We start from the raw sequence: 22,732 nt of genomic DNA on the forward strand, positions 1-22,732 counted from the left end.
CAAGATCACATGAGCTGTATGGAATTCAATATGTGTTGGCACTAAGGTAAGCTAAGTATGCACGCAACAAGGGGGCAAGAAGACCAGAAAAAGTAATTGCTTACATTTAAAGAATGTTGAGAAGGAACGAAAAGAATCATTCGATTAATAATCCAGAGTTAGTTACGTTATGAACGCACTTAAGAGTTCGGAGTTTTATACATGTGGCATATATGTTGACAATCATACAGACATAGAAGACTCCGGTATAAGTTAAAAAGAAAGAACTGAGCCCCGGGCATAGACAAAGGATTGAATCGTTAGAAGATTTGTATCATGATATTCCATAACGCCCATGAAAGGCTAAAGTAATAACTAATACCAAGAGCCACAGATTGGAAAATAGTTTAAGCCTACATAAAGGCTGATCAAAAGGAAGAGGAAACTAAAGAGTTACATCAACTATGTAAATCGGAAGTGTGATTATTGGATGCAAAAATTATAGAAATTGTGATTGAGAACATTGCAGGATCACTCTTAATATCAGAGGTACAAGCGAGAAAGTACAACAACCATATTCTATAATGGCCCTACAATGAAGCCAGTTGGAAAAGTACCAGCCTCATAAGAAGTCAGTACGAAGCTCCCACTGGATAGTGTATATACCGGAAGTGCATGTATTATTATAGAGCTTCAAGTTATGGACGTGAATTATACTTATATGGAAGGGAGTTCATGAAAGAGATAGAAGGTACGAGGCATGATTTTAAGGTAGTAAGGTAAAGGTGAATAACATACGAAATACTCAAATGCAAAAGGTTGTGAATAGTCCATACTTCGGATAAAAGGCTAGAAGCGTGAGGATTCAATATCCAGGAATGATAGCGGCAATGTCAGTAGCATATATTCCAGCCTATTATTTCTAGGTCTAGTTAAGAGAGTAAAAGAAGAGTTTGGGACCATGTGATGTCTCGCTTGACATTCCAGAATAACATAAGGAAATCTATGGTGCAAGAAAGTTGAAGAAAGTGTTACGCCCCACAATTTTACGTTGATATTATTTCTTGTAGTATTATATTATGATGATGTTATGCTCTACAGTAATATATTACGATGATGTTACCCTCTGCAGTAATATATTACGATGGTGTTATGTCCTACAGTAATATATTACGATGATGTTACGTCCTGTAGTATTATATTACGATGGTGTTATGCCTTACAGTATTACATTACGATGATGTCACGCTTCGCAGTATTAAGTTACGACAGTGTTGCACCCAGCAGTATTACATTACGGTGATGTTATGCTTCGCAGTGTTAAGTTGCGACGATGTTGCACCCTATAGTATTGTGCGTTGAATTTGTTAAAAGTAATTGACATCAATCCAAGGAAAAGATTATTTTGAGATTACAAGGATTGTAAGTGATGAATAAATTCATGAAGGTGAGAGGGGAAGCAAGTCGAAGAAAATGAATTTCGTTGAAATTTGGTATTTTGGGATAAAATACGGCTCCAGCTAAAATACTCGGTATTTATGGACTAGTACCATACAAGGTACCACATGACCATAATAGTAAGGTGAGTAATATTTCAAGTAAATGGGAATAATTCTCAATTTTGCGGGTAATTAATTAATTACCGGGTAACAGGACATTACCCAGTTAACTAATAAGTGGATAAATATTTAAGTAAAATTTATTGGATAATTATGAGGGGACAACTATACATGTGGGAATATATAAGTGTGACAAAAATTTGCCAACTAATCAAGCCTAAAGGAGGAGGTGGCACACAAAAAATCAAACATGGATTTGTTGGACCAACTATTGTAAATAAATGTATTTTCCAATAATGGAAGATTGTATGCATGCGTTTATGCATCTAAAGGACTCCACCAACGTGAAGGATTCAGCCAAATCAAATGTATAAGCTTGCAATCAAAAACCAAGTCCATAACAATATTAAAGTGACCATGTCATCACGTTATTTCCCCACTTTGCCTATTTGAAGACTTTTTGTCACTTGTCTTCTCTATCAAGTTTGAAGGAATTATGTATTCTTACATGGCTAAGAAACATTAGATTAAGCATACTGTTGAATTCTATATATAAACCAGAAGCAAAATAATACGTCCAAGAATGCAAGTGAAGATGCAATGGAATTTTGCTATTCTAAAAGAGTACAGTGCAACCTTTACATATTTTACCTATTCCAGGTATGTTAAGGCTATCTCTTCTTTCTTTTGGCATGATCCATACGATACGAACGAAATGTGCAAATGCACAAATTCCATGAATGACTCTATTCATAGAAGTATTAGAGATATCTATGTTCTTGAATTTCCATGTGTCATAATAATTTATCATCTGTTCATGGGTCTCAGAAAAATACGAAAGTTGAAAAGAGTTTACTTTATGATATTACTCAAAGGCAAAACGGTCTTATGACATTACAAAAGATTTTATTAACGTACTTTTCATGCATTGCATTCATGTGCATTGCCCCATGACCAGATGGCGTTACATACGCGTATATATGTATGTATATATATGTATATGGGATAAGGGAAAGGTTACGGCGTTATATACGCACCACCACCTGATCAACTGGTATACGTTGATGATTTTTCCCATAGTGGCCGATATATTACGATGGGATTCCTTCGGAGGCTGATGATGTTATGAGACATCTACCTATGCACGACATGACATTCATACGCATATGCATGACGCTAAAAGTATTTCATGATTTACAGAGTTATTCAGACTTACAGGTTGAGTCAAGTACTCTATGTTTCTTCCATGTCTGTTATGTACTTATTTATGTGTCTTACATACTCGGTACATTTTTCGTACTGACATCCCTTTTGCCTAGGGACACTGCGTTTCATGCATGCATGTCCTGATAGAAAGGTCGAGAGCCCTCCAAGTAGGCTATCAGCTCAGCGGAAGATGTTGGTGCGCTCCATTTGCTTCGAAGTTGCTTGTTTGACTGGTATGATTTAGACATGTATTGTTTGGTATGGCGGGACTCTGTCCCGACCTTTATGATATTTATGTACTCTTAAAGGCTTGTAGACATATGTCGTGTACGTGAAAGATTGTACGGCCTTGTCGTCCTATGTTCTGAGTTTATAAATAATCATGTTGGCCTATTAGGCATGTATATCACGTGTATATGATAATGTAATAAGAAAGATACGTTACGTTGGTACTCGATTGAGTAAGGTACCGGGTTCCCATCGCGGCCCATCGGTTTGGGTCGTAAAAAAAAGTGGTATCAGAGCAGTTCTGTCCTAGGGAGTCTACAAGCCGTGTCTAGTAGAGTCTTATTTATAGGTGTGTCATGCACTACACTTATAAGCTGGAGGCTACAGGGCATTTAGGATTGTCACTCTTTCTTCTTACTCTAGATCGTGTGGTAGAGCTCACTTATAAGAATTCAAATTTCAAAATTCTATTTCATTCATAATAAGACGATACCTACATCAGGAAAGAAGGTTGGAAAGAGAGATAGTTGAGAAAGAGCTAAGTTAGAGGAATTGGATTTTTGTATGATGCCTACGATAAGTAAATGTGAGGTCTTTAGCATATCATGGGTGTACTGAAAGGTGTAAGCTTCCTGATAAGAAGCCTTAAGGCAAGAATGCCTATCCATCTTTATGGTGAAGGACAATGAGAGATTAAGAAGATAAGTACAAGTTTCAGCAAGTAAAAGGAGCAAGGTGAAAAAGGGTACGAGGTACCAGTTAATGAAGGTTAACAGCGTTTATAATTAAGGCAGAGGAACATATGCTTTTTGAGTTATATTCAATAGTAACAGAGGTATATACAATTGATCGCACCCATTCCAAATATGCCCTATGGGGGTTAACAAAAGTAATATAAGAAGATATAATGGATGAATTGATTGCGTCAGTTGACATTTTCGAAGGATATTGCAAATGTGCTAATAAATCTCTTTATGAGACACCTAGATGGTGCACTCTAAAATAGTACAGCCAGATATAAGTACTAAAAGACATGCACTATAAGACTAGAAGGGATAAATATTACCTTAGTGTGGCTCGCGTCCCTAGTAAAGCGAGAACGTTAAGCAACTTGAAGAGCCACTGGATGGAGCAAAGGAAAGATAAAAGCGAAAGAATGTCATATTGAAGTTTTCACAAGAAAAGGGATATGCATAAATATTAGCAGAGTAATAAGAAAAGAGATAAGAAAGCATTATGAATAAGGTGTGATACATGGATAAAAACGGTAGAGTGTTACAGAACCTATTGTTTAATGAAGAAATAGACGAAAGGTGATGGGCCTTAAGACAACAAAAAAGTATAAGCCATAAGGTTATATCCTCATTTTGAGAAATAATTTCGTGACTCCAACGCAACTACCAGAAGGGAGAGTTAATCCCCAGAGTAATAGAAATCAGTATAGGCTGGTAAACAAGATAAACTAAATATGAACTAGGGACTGAATGATTGGAAAATACTCGGCATCATGGGAATTTCAGATTTTGTTCCGGCGGTAATAGAATGGATGATGAATTCAGAGAATGGTCATTCATGGAGACGCTTCCCTAAATCAAGAAATGTGAGCAAAGTTAAGCTTAAGAGACTGTATGTGCCAGTTACGCTAAGTGTCACCCTTGCGAGTAAGGGAATTTGTCATCCTTGGTACAGAAGGATTGTCGTAAGGCGAGTAAGGATCATTGATGTTGAGAAACGACGCCAAAGATGAAGAGGTAAAACATCTATAGGTAGATCCTCGTGGCTTCCGCTCTTAGTACACCCCTAAAGGGGGAATATGGAGTGATTTGGCATTAAGTCAGAATTAAGTGGCTCTAGTGACTATGGAATGGTAAAGGAAGAATGCGATAAATGAAAGATGAATGAGATGGCACTTATCCAAATCTTACAGATACGCTACGATTCAAGAATATTGTGCAAGCACAATGTCATGGAGACGAAGTAAAGGTTCTTGCCCGAGCTGTTATTAATAAATAAGGAACTCGTGCGAGATGTAAGTTAAGACAAAGGAAATAACCCAAGAAAGATTATGAGGAATATTGATATGAGAATGGGCCAATGAGTAGTTAGTAATTGGTCAGAAAGATCCTAGTTATGGCTAAATAGGATGTTACAGACGAGTCATCAGATCGTGTAAGATAAACATAGTAGAACCCAACATGGAGAACTCAGCCTCGAAGAATATTATTATAATACTTGAGATATATTCAAACAAGAGTTGCGGTAGTTAAAGGTACCATATGAGTGTTACGGGGATAAAAGAAAGTGCCACTGGGAAGGTAGTCAAAATATTAGTTCAGAAGAAACCATACAAGAACAAGGGCATGGAAGTAAGCAACTACGGATGATTATAGGAAAGTAAGGACATCAAAAAGGTCTATAATAAGCTCACAGCTTTATGAGAGTCAAGGGTTCTCCCTAAGTACTACAACGAAAGACTAGCTGAGGAGATAAGAAAGAAGGCTTCAACCTAAGCACAACGACCTAAAAAGAAAATGGTCGTGTAATAACATTGTAAGCATTCCAAAGGAAAGTGGAACCTACCGTGGCTAATTAACGGGAAGTAAGGATTAAAAGTAATATTTGAGATCATATGAGTTTTATGAAAACTCTGGCAAGTGTGGGCACTAAGATAAGCTAAGTATGGATGGAACAAGGGGCAGAAAGACCAGGAAAAGTAATAGCTTACGTTGAAAGAATGCTAAGATGGATATCAATGATCCAGAGTTAGTACGTTATGGATACACTCAAGATTTTGGAGCATTATTTAGGCAGCATATTTGTTGACAATTATACAGCCCATAGAAGACTCTGGTATAAGTTAAAAGAAAGAATTGAGCCCAGGGCATAGACAAAGGATTGAATTGTTAGGATATTGTATCATGGATATTCCATAACGCCCATGAAAGGCTAAAGTAATAACTAATACCATGAGCCACAGATCGGAAGATAGCTTAAGTCTACGTAAAGGCTGATCAGAAGGAAGAGGAAACTAAAGAATTACATCACCCAAGTAAATCAAGAGTCTGATTATTGGACCTAGAAAAATTATAAAAGTTGTGCTTGAGAACATGACAAAATCACTCTTAATATCAGATGTTCAAGAAAAATAACACAACAACCATAATCTATAATGGCTTTATGATGAAGCTAACTGAAGTGTACCAGCCTCATACGAAGTCAGTATGAAGCTCCCATCAGATTGTGTATGCACCAAAGGTGCAAGTATTATAATAGAGCTTCAGGTTGTGGAGATAAGTTATACCTATATGGACGGGAGGTTATGAAAGAGATAGAAGAATGTGAGGCAATATTTTAAGGTAGGTAAGGAAAAGGTGAACAACGTACAAGATACTCAAACACAGAAGGTTATGAATGGTCCATACTGTAGATAAGGGGTTAGAAGCGCGGGAATTCAGTATCCAGGAATGATAGCAGTGTTGTCAGTGGCATACCTTCCAGCCTATGGTTTCTAAGTACTGAAAGGTCTAATTAGAGAATGAAAGAAGAGTTAGAGACGATGTGATGTCTCGATGTTCCAGAAAAGCATAAGGAAATTGGTCGCAAGCTAAAGTATGATAGAACAACAAGGTTTTAGAAAGATATGAGTAAGGATAAGAAAATGGAAAGTGAGAAAATGATGAAAATGGATAAGTCCTCGGGATTAAGCCCGTGAAAAAAAGGGAGCTGATGGGTTCTCTAAATTATATAAAACTTAGTATAGCCTGAATGAGCTCAAAGGAGTCTATGACTAGCAATATTTAGAAGAAATGGAATGCTGACCTGGTAATAAAATGAGGTTATAATTGTGACGGATAAAGGATGACGTTTGGGCCTTCGTTTGAATAATGATTTGAAAAAAAAAAATAGAAGAAGAGAAGGAGAAAAAATTTCATTGGCGGCACGAAATTAGGATACCCCCATAAGGTGAATCACATTGAGACACTATGAAATATGATTATGGAAATCACTTCAAATATTCCTCAATGCAACGTAAGCCCTAGCGGTAATATATTACGCAAGCAGTTTCAAGTCTTTAAGTAGAGGATAATAGATAAACATTGAGGCAAATCAACAATGTTCAAATACAAGTTACAAAGTATGACATGAGATTAGGCCATGATTCTTAAGACGAACGGTAATGAAGGAGCATTGAAGGACTGAGATTTATACCTAAAGGATAGGCAACAAAAGTAACTTGGAGTTTGGTAAGCATACCTCAATAACGATAAATTGAAGTAAAAAAATTATGGTATAGTATGACCCACGTAGATGCAGTAAAGTCATAAGAATGAATAACCAGATCTATAAAATAAGATATATCCATATTCGCAAGTTCTACAAAGCACCGAGCGAAGACCTTCAGTACACCTATAGATTCCCAGAGAGGCATCCTATTAAGCCTTATATATGCTTTCAAGTAAAGCCTGGAGATTGGCTAAAAGCTGGATGAAAAAGGAGAGAAGAGTTACATAGACACACTTAAAAAGTCAATATTATAGAGGCTGCATGATAGAAGCTAGCAACAATTATGAGATTGGAAGGATTTCGATCACAAGTCATGATGTGGGAAAGAGGCCTAAAAGGGGGAATGCCGTGGCCTTTGGATTTATTCATAAAACAATTGTCTAAATGGCAAGGAGAGCATTAAGGTATTCACAAGAGCTATAAGTTACGAAAATGATAAGAGCATCAATCATCAATCGAGGATGAATGTTCCAAAGGGGGGAATGATGTTACACGCCGCAATATTACATCGATATTACATCCCGCAGTATTATATTACGATGATGTTATGCTCTACAGGAATATATTACAATGATATTACCCTCTGCAGTAATATATTACGATGGTGTTACGTCCTACAATAATATATTACGATGATGTTACGTCCTGCAGTATTATATTACGATGGTGTTATTCCTTGCAGTATTACATTACGATGATGTCACGCTTCGCAGTATTAAGTTACGACAGTGTTGCACCCAGCAATATTACATTACGGTGATGTTACGCTTCGCAGTTTTAAGTTGCGACGATGTTGCACCCTATAGTATTGTGCGTTGAATTTGTTGTAAGGTAATTGACATCAGTCCAAGGAAAAGATTATTTGGAGATTATAAGGATTGTAAGTGATGAATAAATTCGTGAAGGTGAGAGGGGAAGCAAGTCGAAGAAAATGAATTTCGTTGAAATTTAGTATTTTGGGATAAAATACGGCTCGAGCTAAAATACTCGGTATTTATGGACTAGTACCATACAAGGTAATACATGACCATAATAGTAAGGTGTATAAGGTATGTGAAAAGTGAGTAATATTTTAAGTAAGTGGGAATAATTCTCAATTTTGCGGGTAATTAATTAATTACCGGGTAAAAGGACATTACTCAGTTAACTAATAAGTGGATAAATATTTAAGTAAAATTTATTGGATAATTATGAGGGGACAACTATACGTGTGGGGATATATAAGTGTGACAACAATTTGCCAACTAATCAAGCCTAAAGGAGGAGGTGGCACAAAAAAAATCAAACATGGATTTGTTGGACCAACTATTGTAAATAAATGCATTTTCCAATAATGGAAGATTGTATGCATGCGTTTATGCATCTAAAGGACTCCACCAACGTGAAGGATTCAGCCAAATCAAATGTATAAGCTTGCAATCAAAAACCAAGTTCATAACAATATTAAAGTGACCATGCCATCATGTTATTTCCCCACTTTGCCTATTTGAAGACTTTTTGTCACTTGTCTTCTCTATCAAGTTTGAAGGAATTATGTATTCTTCCATGGCTATGACACAATAGATTAAGCATACTGTTGAATGCTATATATAAACCAGAAGCAAAATAATACGTCCAAGAATGCAAGTGAAGATGCAACGGGATTTTGCGATTCTAAAAGTGTACAGTGCAACCTTTACATATTTTTTCTACTCCATGTGTGTTAAGGCTATCCCTTCTTTCTTTAGGCATCATCTATACGATACGAACGAAACGTGAAAATGCACAAATTCCATGAATGACTTTATTCATAGAAGTATTAGAGATATATATGTTCTTGAATTTTCATGTGTCATAATATTTTATCATCGGTTCATGGGTCTCAGAAAAATACGAAAGTTGAAAAGAGTTTACTTTATGATATTATTCAAAGGAAAAGTGGTCTTATGACATTACGAATGATTTTATTAATGTACTTTTCATGCATTGCATCCATGTACATTGACCCATGACCAAATGGCGTTATATATGCATATATATGTATGTATATATATGTATATGGGATATGGGAAAGGTTACGGCATTATATACGCACACCACTTGATCAGCTGGTATATGTTGATATTTTGCCCATAGTAGTCGATATGATACGATGATATGCCCTCAGAGGCTAATGATTCTCACGCCCCGAACCTGGGCCTGGACGTAACACGGCACTCGGTGCCTGACTACATGTGACCGAGCGAACCAACTGGCTAGCTGAATCAACATGTGGTATCATAACATACTGAATGCCGAAGATAAACTAACACATGCTGATATACCGAAAGTCTGGATGATATAAATCAAAGTGCGAAAATACTAATACAATTCTGAAACATATTTGTAACCAACATAGCTTAATATGAAAGCCTGTGACTCTGTCTAACTGTTACTCTAGTCTATGAAGCCTCTCTTTGAGTACTGAAAACACTGACTGTATGTGAATACTGAAGACTGTAGCAATGATAATGCCCTGTAAGAACTGGGGATCACCAAATAGCTGGTACGAGAATCCTAGCGCTCTGAATCATCAACCTGTAAATCATTACCTGCATCGCGAGATGCAGGCCTCGGGCAAAAGGGATGTCAGTACATTTGAATTGTACTGGTATGTAAAATAGCTGAACAAAAGAACTGTCAACACTGAAACTGAAACTGAACTGCTAGCTGATAAACTGATAACTAAACAAGGAAGTAAGGATGTGAATACTCCCTCTTCTGAATGATGAACAACCTGTTTATCTGAACATTAAACTGCGGCCTCAGGCCCAATATGTATATATATATATATATATATGTGCACAACTGCGGCCTCGGGCCCAAGTATACGTATACATAACTGCGACCTCATGTCCAAAATGCATAAAGCATAAACTGCGGCCTCATGCCCAAATGCAGGTGTTCAACATTCAGGAATTTAAATAAGGAACTGAGAATCATACTGTAATATGTGATACTGAAATAATGAGCCATACCGACTTACATGATACTGATATAGTGAATAGGATTAAACCGAGATGAGTATTCATAATAAGTTTATTTGTCATAATTGAAACTCATAGAATATCGAATGATTATGAAACTATGTCATCTAGAGAATATAAGTTCTACTTCTATTCATGGAACCAAGGCATAATTACTTTCTGAGGAAACTAGTAATGTTCATGATGAATGGGACGTAGGGAGAATCATAGATATTCCCAAACGTAAAGAGTTAGCCTTACATACCTCAATTTGCCCCTTAGTGATACTACAATGATCCACACTACTAAGAACCTTCAATCTACAACAACAACATCCAATGGAACCCAATATTAGTAATAAATTCCATAACTTATGCCATTTAGGCATATTATCAAACACCTTGTAGGCATAGATATTTACACCTCATAACTATAGTGTTGGTTCATCCAACTATCACCATTAACCAACAATTCATTCCACCATCATTCCTAACAAATTTATAACTTCCAACAACATATGTATGACCATCCATTCACACCCAACCAACAAATCCTATCAAATAATCACCTTTAAATCCCTACCATGGTCATGCATTTAAATTGGGAATTTATGACTTCCAATCACCATACCATAAGTTGTAATACTTGATTCATACTCATAATTCCATAATAACACCATATATGTAAGTCTAAGGGTGTAGGATTACCTCTTGTAGACCAAATCTTGAAAGACAACTTTTGGGGTGTTCTTGAGATTTTGAAGAAATCCTATAAAACCCAATCAAAATCATGTTGTAACTAGTGATTGAGAAGTGAAATCACCATGATAACACACTTAAAAACTCACCTTAGGTGTGCAATTGGATGCCTTGGTCGAGTTGGGGCTGTAGAGGAAGACCTAAGCTTGAGAAATGACTCAATTTCTCTTATTTCCGGTCTTTAAGATATTTAAAACCTTCCAGACGCGCGCTGGAGGCAGAATACTCAGCAAAAACGCGTGACTTCGCGCGAGACTTCGCGCTCTTGTTCCCGCTAGTGACACCTGCCCAGTAAAATGGTCATAACTTTCTGTATACACCTCCAAATGACAAACGGTTTGTTGCGTTGGAAAATAGACTCAAAGGGCTTTAATTTGATAGGTTGTGAATCACAAACTCATTGTATACAGGTAGATATGCTCGCCCAAAGTGAGGTCTTGTGCATACTCATTTGCAAATTTTCAGCTATAATGAAAATTTTCAACTTGGCTTGCACTTAAGCCTCTCCTTAGACCCCAAATCACCTATAATATGCCTTGTACACTTATTATCATAACCACTCAATTACCATCACACTAATACTCGTTTAATGCATCCACAACCGATTCAAATTACGGGGTGTTACAAGAAGTATTAGAGATATATAAGTTCTTGAATTTTCATGTGTCATAATATTTTATCATCTGTTCAAGGGTCTCAGAAAAATACGAAAGTTGAAAAGAGTTTACTTTATGATATTATTCAAAGGAAAAATGGTCTTATGACATTACAAATGATTTTATTAATGTACTTTTCATGCATTGCATTCATGTACATTGACCCATAACCAAATGGAATTATATATACATATATATGTATGTATATATATGTATGTATATATATGTTTATGGGATATGGAAAAGGTTACGGCATTATATACGCACACCACTTGATCAGCTGGTATACGTTGATATTTTGCCCATAGTAGTCGATATGATATGATGAGATGCCCTCAGAGGCTGATGATATTATGAGATATGTACCTATATATATATGTATGTATATATATGTATATGGGATATGGGAAAGGTTATGGCGTTATATACGCACACCACTTGATCAGCTGGTATACGTTGATATTTGCCCATAGTGGTCGATATGATACGATGAGATGCCCTCGGAGCCTGATGATATTATGAGACATGTACCTATGCACGACATGAAATTCATACACATATGCATGACACTAAAAGTATTTCATGATTTACAGAGTTATTTAGACCTACAGGTTGAGTCAAGTACTATATATTTCTTCCATGTCTGTTATGTACTTATTTTTGTGTCTTACATACTCGGTACATTTTTCGTATTGATGTCCCTTTTGCCTGGGGATGCTGCGTTTCATGCCCGCATGTCTTGATAGATAGGTCTAGAGCCCTCCAAATAGGCTATCAGCTCAGCGGAAGATGTTGGTGCGCTCCATATTTTTCAGAGTTGCTTGTTTCGCTGGTATGATTTATATATGTATTGTTTGGTATGGCGGGACACTGTCCCGACCTTTATGATATTTATGTACTCTTAGAGGCTTGTAGACATATGTCGTGTACATGAAAGATTATACGGCTTCATCGGCCTATGTTCTGAGTTTATAAATAATCATGTTGGCCTATTAGGCATGTATATCATGTGTATATGATAATGTAATAAGAAAGATATGTTATGTTGGTACTCGGTTGAGTAAGGTACTGGGTGCCCATCGCGGCCTATCGGTGTGGGTCATGACAGAAAGGTTACGATTAGTATAAATAAATATGTGTAGGTCCCAAGCTAAAGTATGGTAAAGCGACAAGGTTTTAGGAAGGCAAGAGTAAGGATAAGAAAGGGCGAATGAGAAGGTGATGAGAATGGATAAGTCCTCAGGATTAAGCCCATGAAAACAAGAGAGCTAATGGTTTCAATCGGTTTTAATCAAGGGAACCAGTTCAGATCTGAAGCGATATTATGCTTGCTTCACAGGACGAGTACCTCAAGATGATGAAAAGCCACCTTGGGGTCTTAACCTGCCATATCTTTGTAACTCCAAAAAAATATCTCTTTGAACTCCTTAATAGCTCAATATATTTGCTATCTTCATCATCAGTTAGAGAGACACTTACATATGTGGGCTTTGAATCTTCAATAGCTCCGAGATTGACTTCTTTTAGTGCATCAACCATTTCCTTCACCCCTTCTTCAAGCTCAAGTGGTGTGTTTACCGTGAAAATGGTAATAATAATTAAATTTGTTGATGGGACTCTAAAAATACGTGATCTATTTTTATGTTAGTTGTTAAAGCAGTTGATGCTAGATGTGTGGAGATAAAAGATAAAATGCGAGCTAAAGTAGAGTTATAATCCAACCGAGGGGTTAGCTATTCGGACCTCGTACTGACTGGTGAGGGGCCTCGAGGTCGATGCTTGGGCTTGGACTCCAGCTATCTGGGATGATCGAGAAGGGGCTAACAGTTAGGATATAATTAAAGGAGGCTCTTTATGGCCAATGATAAGTAGTAAATGAAGAACAAGTATGAAGCCAACAAATAAGAGCAATAATATCAAAAGAATATGTTAGAGAGAAAAGAAAGAGTTTTTGTATATTTCGTGTGGAGTAGTTGGAGCAACAGCCGGCTTACAAAATGGCAAGGATCTCCTTTATATAGGAGGGGAATCCCAACATAGTACAAAATGCATTAATTGTAAAGGTATGGAGATGGGACAGCCAGATGTGACGCCAGGCTTTGCTAGTGCTATCTGCTCGCAACTCCCCATACTCGGCATCGTCGTTGGGTCGAGCATAAATGGGAATCGAGGGGGAGAGCTCGACCGAAACCTCACAGCCTCGATATCTCGAGATGACTTCCCATAATACCTTACCGGCGAGGAATTGGACCCTCTAATCTTGCCGTATACAGATAGTCTCTGCGTTTCCTGGAATGAAGTAATGGGAAAAGATTTTAGCCGATGTTCCGAGGGCATCATTACCGTGACGTCAACCTATAAGAGCATTAAATTCTATGTCCCAAAAAACCGTGCAAGGGTCGCCGTCAAATGAGATTATTGAGGAACCCATGAACTGCTATTGGCTCATCCTTTCCGATATCCAAGCAGTTCCTATAAATGCATCGACTATTTGAAAATCCTTATCTTTGTAGCATCTTCAAATTCACGAGTCCACACCCATCTTCTTTTACACTCTTCCATCTTTCTTTCTAAGAGGAAATTTTACCATTGTTATGGCTAGGACTTCTAGAATGGTTCCTCAGTAGAATAAAGCTGCATCTTCATCTCGGTCGTCTAAGGAGAAAGCCAAGACGGTACCCACCTTGGAATAGTGCACTCCCTCCAAGCTTGATATGTCAAAAGATTTTACTGTCGATACCACTTCATCCACATCGGGCCGATGTGAACATGTGTCACGATACATTAGTGTCGTGACCAACATAGAAACAGTAAAGATAGACTGCCAATTGAGCGAGGCAGTAAAGGTGGAAATTCATGGCCCTAATGAAAATATAACGATTTACTAGGCCTGCTTTCTTCATGTGTATACCTACCCGCTAACCTTGGGTCCTGCGAACCCCCCTGAATCTTCTCCCCCAGAAATAGATCCGGTTATCCTTGATTTCTTTGATAAGTATCAAGTGATGTTTGGTCAGATCTATCCCTCTGTCTGGAGGATAGTATTGATGCTTTATCATTTCACCAAAGGGGTTGCGGTGAGGTTTTCACCCTCAAGCATTTGATCAGGTTGTACAACCCTTGATTTTATCGAGGTTTGATCAGGATCCATAATTGATCCAAAAAATCATTTTTCTCGAGCATCGACGAGGGGAAGGACCGAGGATGGATGAGCAGGTTCGTCCGGGTAAGGACCTCGGACATCATTCCGGCCCGGAGGATGCCCTTCCCAGAGAGGTGGAACACACAGCGTAAGCGACTCTCCCTTAACCATGTTTTGTAGTTTTCTTCCCTTTCCCCCGGAATGATGACCTCTTTGTCGTTTCACACAGCCCCTGCTTGGTACCCCGAGGCGGTTTCGGACTTGCCAGGGTGGATCAGATGGTTGGACACCGTGTTCTCGTATCATGTTCGGTCTTGGACCGACCTGGCCAAGGAGCGATGGGTGTCCAAGAATCATGGTAGGGCTTCTTTTCTGTTTATGTCTTAGACTTGCGTTTCTCTCTACGTCCCTAGTGCTGACAAATTATGGTTATCGTGCTTGTGCAGGCCTTGGCGAGAATATGGACATGAGGCTGCCCCCTGGTGGTGGGACGGAGGTTTCGGAGCCCGGCAAGGGCAAGAAGAGAGGAGGCAAGGCGGATGTTGACCCTTCTGTGGCAAAGAAACCCAGGTCACTCGAGTATCAAACCGCTGCTAGGACCTCTACTTCACCTTTAGGGGCAAATCATGGCACTGAGGATGAAGATGTTGATGAGTGCCAGTTGGCCCGGAAGACGAGGTCGAGTGCAGGAGCCTCGCAGGTGCCTCAATCAGATGCTGTTGAGTCTGGAACAGCTGACTTAGGTCGGTCCCGTAGATCGGAGACCCTTGAGGGGGGTGTTGATATGGCCTCAGATCGCATGACCGGGTTTGGCAGAGTTTCCATTGGGGGGACCGTTGCCATCGATCCTGAAGGGTCGGGGCCCAGAGCTTTTCAGGAGTAGGGGTTGCCTTTTGGGTAAATCTGTGACATGAATGATTTTATCTCGTGCTTTCAGGTCTCTTCAGGGGAACTGATGGACGCTCAAGAAGCGAACATCGTCAAAGCTGGGATTCCTCTCAAAGGTGGAGGCCCCCTCGCCAACATTTTTGACAGTGTTAGTAATAGCGTCAGTCGTGACATTCTTGGTGCCGTCAAAGAGGCATAGAGATTCATGCACTAGGTGATAGCTATCTTTTGTATATTTCGTTTAGTCTTGGGCGTCATTCTTTGTCTTTCTAACTTTTTCGATATGCCGCAGTGCAATGATATGTATGACCATGCCCTCTTTCGGCTTCGCGAGGAGCTTTCTTACCGTGAAAAGGAGTGTAAGAAGCTTACCTCGATGCTGCGGGATTCACAGGCTCACTCTTCCCGAGGAGAGAAAGAATTAGGAGAGCTCCGAGCTGCTTTGGAGAGAGCGCTACGGGAAAAGGCTGATCTCGTTGCGCAGGTATCTCGCCCTGCTCGTACCCGACCTTTGCTCCCATATTCCGACATAAATTGGCTTACCTTTCTTTTGCAGGTCGAGCAAAATGGTTCACAGATTAGTCGACTGAACGTGGAGATCCTCGGGCTAAGGAAGCAAAGTGAGGTAGCTACTGAGGAGTTGGCGTCATCCCATGATCTTCTCAAGAATGCTCGCAAGGAGGTTGCTACCTTGGTCGCGACCAAGTCCGAGATTGAAAGAAATGTTGCCACTTATCTGGATGATGCAGCCACGGCACATAAAATAGCTCGTGACATATCGATAGCAGTCGAGTAGAAGCTAGCTCGGGCTATTAATCATGCTAAGGCGGAGGCGATAAGAGAAACCCTGGAGGAGATCGACGCCTAGGGCATCGATCTGCCAGTTGATCTCGAGGAAGCCCACAAATTGGAGAGAGAACTGGCACTTTTAATTGTCCTGGATGAGGGCGAAGAAAGTAGTGATGAAGAGTAGTCCCCAAGTCATTTTGCATCCTTTCTTTTTACTTTTGTATGCAGTCCCCGAGGGATGGATTTTGTAAAGATGTCTCTTGTGGATACATTTTTTGGCAATATAAAAAGAGGGATTTTTCTTCTTTCCATTTTTTTGTTCCTTTTCTTTCACGTATTTAAACTTTCGACAATGATGCTAGCCTTTCGAAATCCGCTCTAGGAGCGATCGGGACCCTCAAATTGGGCCATGTCCTGGGGTTGAACCGACACCTTCTAATGGGCCGGTGTCAGCGATATAAAGGAGCCCCCGAGGCCTCGCAGTTTCTAGAATTCTGCGAGGTAGCAAAATTTGGTCAATCTGGTAAAGGGGCCCCAGGGTGATTCTATCAGTACGTTTCCTTATGAGAGGGTGATGTTGACGTGGAAAGAATTAATTGGCCTTTTGGGTAGGTGGGCAGTTGCTACTTTGCCTCTATGTATTCATTCACTTGCCTTTCCAATGGTGATTCTGCTGCCTTGAGAGACTATCTCTTCCACAGAGCCTGGCGTTTTATGCTAGTTCTTTCGTTGCTTCAACTCAAAATTTTTTGCTTAGATCCATATCTTTCTCCTCTTATTCTACCGTAGCCATGACTGCTACGTTGACGTCTGACCGCCAGGGAGAGGGGAGTTCTTTCTATGCTCCGCATTCGGTTGGTGATAGTGACGCACCATCGGTGCCCGGTGAGCGGGCCTCGAGGTGTCTTTCCTCGAGGAGAGCCATCACGCTGGGGAGGCATCCCAATATTTCGGGTCACCGGGAGCACATGTCGAGGATCATCTCATCAGTGGGAGAGGAAAACCTCGAAATGATCAGAAAAGATTGCGGAAGGGGAGAAGGTGCGGTATTACAAGTACCTTCTCCCGAGGAGACATCATGACATACGTTGAGGGGTTTTTGAGCGTATACACGCATAATTTTGTGTCGGGTCCCCCCAACCGGGTCATGCTTGATTTCTGTCGCAGATACCGAGTTACCTTGGTGCAGGCTCACCCCTTCCTTTGGAAAATAGTGCAGGCGATGAGATATTTCACTGATAAGGCCAGGATAGAGTTTACCCTCAACCATCTCGTGAGGTTATATCGGCCACTACACTACCAAGGTTTGATCGCTTTGCAGCGTCGATCCACCCGAGCTCTTGTCATTGATAGCGAAGAGGATGAGGACCGTGGATGGATGAATCGGTTCGTCTGGATTCGAACGGCCGATGTCATCCCTAGAGAATTTTTGCCATTTTCTGAGAAATGGAACTTCACACGTAAGTGTCTCACTTGAACTATCATCGTTTTGACCGGAGGCAGGCTCCGTAATGACATCTTTCCGTTCCATGTTTGTTGCAACTCATTGGTCGCCGAACGAGGTCCCCAATTTGGCCGAGTGGTCTCGTAAGCTGGCAGCTTGCTCGATTTATGATAGGCACCAGTGGCGAAATCTGTCCAAAGGGAGATGGGAGGCAAAGCATCGTGGTAGGTGTCCAGTGTTTTGTTTCCTAAAAATGGCGCTTTTCTTGTTGGCTTATTAACTCAACTGCCACAGGTATCGGAGATTTTCCAAAATGAGGTCGTGTCCTCGGGGGTAGGAGGAGAGATTACTGGCCTCGGGATCTAGGATCGACGATAAACAAAAGGATGCTCCGGGGTGTGAAGGAGCTTGCAGTGGGGTGACTCCTTCTCAGCGGTTAAGAAGAAGCAATTCGGTCGATCGGCTACCTTTTGAAGGTAGTAAGCCATCTAATATTGGCTCGGCCTTTGGTAAGGCTCGGTAACTCGGCATTATGGTGAGTTTTTTATCGCTGTAAGATTATTCCGGTCCCGTGCCTTTCTTTTTTCATTTAGTTTTCTTTCATAGGCCTTCAACAAGTTCAAATCTGAGTTGCTTCACTATGAGGCCCCATTGCGGGAGGCTTTGGGTAGGGGAAAATCCCTTAAGCTTCTTTGTGCAGAAAAGGAAAGCGAATTGGTTTCCCTGTGGCGCGAGGTGGACCGGAGCTAGAGTATTGATATCTGCCTAGGAAAACAGGTACCCTGCTTTCCATGCTGGCTCGCACTCCCCTTTTCATCTCGGCAGCTTAATGTTTTGATATTTCAGTTAAAGAACAAGGAGGAGGAGCTAGGACAGCTCTGGGGCGAGATTGGTCTAGCCAAACACAAATTCAACGAGCTGCAGGTGTATGTAAGTACTCATTTTGCGGCCAAAGAGAGTGCTCTAGACATAGTTTCTGCTCTTGAGGTGCAAATCCAGACCGTTCGTGTGAATGATTCTGCACGGGCGAATATGATCACAAGTCTTTTGTCTGAGCTTCCAAAGGCGAAGGTCGAGGTGGTGAATGTCTGGGCCGAGGTTGGGATGAGCAAGACCGGGGTGGGATAGAAAGCAATGGCCTATTTGAATAGTGCTGCCATTGCTAAAGTTGAACTGAAGAGAGCCCTTGATCGTACAAGCAGTAGTAAGGAGTATGCGAGGTGCAAATCTCGGAGGGAAATTCTCGAGGAGATTCACTCCAGAGTCTTTGATCTCTCGGAAGAGATCGAGCAAGCCCAAGGGGAGGAGTATGATGCCAAGTTCCGTCTGTCCAATGCTGAAGATGGCACGGAAGGGGCCGCCGGGCCATAGTCATAGAGGGGGACGTTTACTTCCTACCTTATTCTTGTGTATATAGCTTTCACAGTATGTTGTAAATAGAGCTTGTATTTTATCTCATGTATGTATAAGGGGGGAACCCCGCAATTTGTGTATTCTGTGTTTCTATTTCTCAAGATTTCAACCAGGTCGATTTGACCTTTGAGCTAGTAGAAATCTTTAAATCCGTGGTACGGCCCTAAGGCTCGTTAGGCTGGCGACAATGGCTCTTACCCTTTGCACTCGGGCATATGCATTTTAACTATTTTGGGTTCAATCTCCGAGTCGGGTTTCGACTCGAGCTCAATCGACCCTCAAGTTTTGTATTTGTGCGGGCTGGCAACAATGGCTCTTATGCCTTGGGTCGAAGCAACCTTCTATATGTATGGCCCTGAGGCTCATTAAACTGGCGACAATGGATCTTACGCTTTTTCCTTAGGCATGTATAGTTAACTATTTTGGGTCTAATCTCCGAATCGGGTTACGACTCTAGCTCATTTTAACCCTCAAACTTTCAAATTTTAAGTTGGCAACAGTGGCTCTTACGCTTTTGGTCGTTGCGACCTTTTAGTATGTGTGGCCCTAGGGCTCATTAGGCTGGCAACAATGGCTCTTACGCTTTGCCCTTAGGCATATGTAGGCTTTGTTTTCCTCTCGTTAAGAACTTTTTGAAATGATTTTGCCTAACCCGTTGTGAATTTGTTACTTAACTCCTTTTGTGAATTTGTCTTGCAACATCTCTACTGAGTTACAAGAATACAACCTTCATCATTAGTTTGACCACCACGTGATTCACTTTCTTCTTGAGACCTTTCCTCCACTATTACTTATTCACTATAGGAATAAGTTATGGTTTGCTCATATCGATAGGTTCAAAGTCACCAAATTTAATCATATTTGGTGATGATGTAGTGTGGATGCCATCACATTCATGTACTTCGACAAAATTGCAAATGACAATGGGATCAAGTGAACCAAAAATGACAAAGACTTGATTCGAACTTTCCTTCTGATCCTCAAGTAAGATTTTTCCTTCAACGGCCAAGTCCATGACTTTCTCCTTGAAGATATAACATTTTTCACTAGGGTGGCCAATCAACTGTTGGTACTTGCAATAATTTGGATCATTAATCCTTCTGAATTTGTCTAGCCGCTTCATGTCAGGTAACTTAATGATTTTCAACTCAAGGAGTTCTTCAAAAGTTGATCGAACATCAGAGTCCAAGAATGGATATTCTTTCGCTTGGATTTCCTTAAGAGTTAGTTTTCGGCCAGCTTTATGGTCACGCCCCGAGCCCGGGGGCGAGACCGGCACCTAGTGCCTCATCTATCCTTGCGTACCACTTGCGACTAAGAGACTCTGAACATGTAATGTCATACTTTGGCCATGGGCCACATTACAAGATAATGTGCGATGCAAAATATAAAACTAAATGGAGACTGACACAAACTAATGTCAACATAAAGCTGGGCTGGCAAGGCCATCATAATTACTACAACTGACATGCCAACAAAATATACGTACAGGGCCTACAATCCCAACATACTGCACTAACCAACCGGATATGTCTACAAGCCACTACTGATAGATGTACAATGATCGGAATAGGGCCCCGACCTACCCTTAACTTATCTACATATATGCACAAAATGTACTCCAAACTGCTAAACCCGGCAACTCCGAAAGATAGGGAGCTTACCAATAAGGCTGAACTCGGGCATACACCTACTGAGAAGGTCTACTTGTCTGTATGTCTGAACCTGCACGCATGAAATGCAGCGCCCCCAAAAAGGGACGTCAGTACGAAATAATGTACCGAGTATGTAGGCAATATACTGAAACTGAACTGATAATATAATAACTGAAAACAACTGGGAGTCAAAGAAAATCTAAAAATATGCTCATGTGCTGATACTGACTCAATTCTCTCAATATAGTAATTAAAATAGTTGTCCGGCCCTATAAGGCTCGGTATACATATATATTTGCTCTGCCGTAGTAGGCTCGCTCATAAGCGCTCGGCCATACTAGGCTCTGTATCTCGACCAACTGGGCTCGCTCATAGGCTCTCGGCCATAGCAGGCTCGGTATATAACTTACTATCTGATCAGAGGTTGCTCAATAGAGGCCTGCCCATCGATTATAGCTCTATGGTAATGAAAATACTTTTAATACTGTATATATGTAAATTCTCTGCTCTTTTGACTGGAAGAAGAAAATACTCAACTGAATAGGCAGTCCCGATAAGAAGAATATGGCAACTTACAAAACTTAGGAAAATATATGTAATTTGCGAGACTAGCAAAATATACGTAAATTCCGGAATACGAATTTTTCTTTATGCCTTGTTATCAAACTTGTGTAATTACGATATCATGCTAAAATGAAGGAAAATCTTAGCCTTAACATACCTGTTCTGTGAAATTTTAGAACGAAATTTATACTGGATTCCTTGAAATTGGAACGAACTTGGCTTGGTTTGTGAAATTTTGGACGAATTTGATTTCCAATTCTGTTCGTTAACGATCTTTCTTAAAGACAAAATGTCTTTGAAATGTTACCAAGAATCAGACTCTTTGAAATGTTACCAAGAATCAGACTTTACCCAATTCAAGAATTAGACTTTAAAACAAGTCTTTGAAATGTTAACCTTACACGTTAAACTTTAAAATAAGTCTTTAAAATGTCATAAAATAACTTTACATGTTACAAGCATATATGACTATGAGTCATATGCTTGGATAGTGGCATACTGCCACGTGAGGAGTAGGGGTAGGTTATTTAATTAATTTTTTATCCACTTATTAGTTAACCGGGTAATGTCCTGTTACCCGATAATTAACCAATTACCCGCATAATTTAAAAATTATCACAAATTACTTAAAATTCTATTTATTTTTAAAATACATCATATATACTTTATATATTATACTACCGTGGTCATATGGTACCTTGCATGTTACTAGTTTATAATTATCGGGTATTATTACTTGATTCGTATTTTATCCCAAATTGGTCATTTGCAACGAAACTCGTTTTCCCTAATTCGTGCATCCTTTATCCTTCATGACACTTATTTATCGCTTGTTATAAATAGCGTCAATACATTAACGTCAAGATGATCTCACCCCCGAGTCTACGTCAATTAACTGGAGACAAAATTTTGACGTACCAAAAATGCGAGATGTAACATTTATCATGTAAGGACGTTGTCTTCACACTTTGCTTATTACTCTCTTTTGTAGTGACCTTTAATGGCGAGGCATTAACATTCATTGATTCCTTGCTATCAGGCTTCTGCATAAACTTTTCTCCTTTCTTTATTTCTTATTTATCCTTCACTTTGCAAGGTTCATAAACAAGTGGCCCTTGATTTCCACTTGAAGACATGCTTAACTCCATATCATGATCACGTGTAGCTAATTATTCAATAGACT

The 22,732-nt window shown here is 39.9% G+C and overlaps 1 protein-coding gene across 1 annotated transcript; it reads left to right on the forward strand.

Annotated features, from left to right (window-relative positions):
• Positions 1-15,151: 15,151 nt before the first annotated feature.
• Positions 15,152-19,045, forward strand: LOC138887509 (WEB family protein At5g16730, chloroplastic-like). Its single transcript, XM_070169268.1, has 6 exons — positions 15,152-15,613; positions 15,734-15,877; positions 15,977-16,168; positions 16,241-16,438; positions 18,524-18,652; positions 18,743-19,045. Exons 1-6 carry the CDS (start codon positions 15,152-15,154, stop codon positions 19,043-19,045), a joined length of 1,428 nt encoding a protein of 475 aa, XP_070025369.1.
• The last annotated feature ends 3,687 nt before the right edge of the window (positions 19,046-22,732 follow it).

The sequence above is a fragment of the Nicotiana sylvestris genome, chromosome 3 (genome assembly GCF_000393655.2).
Source record: "Nicotiana sylvestris chromosome 3, ASM39365v2, whole genome shotgun sequence".
NCBI classification, from domain to species: Eukaryota; Viridiplantae; Streptophyta; class Magnoliopsida; order Solanales; family Solanaceae; genus Nicotiana; species Nicotiana sylvestris.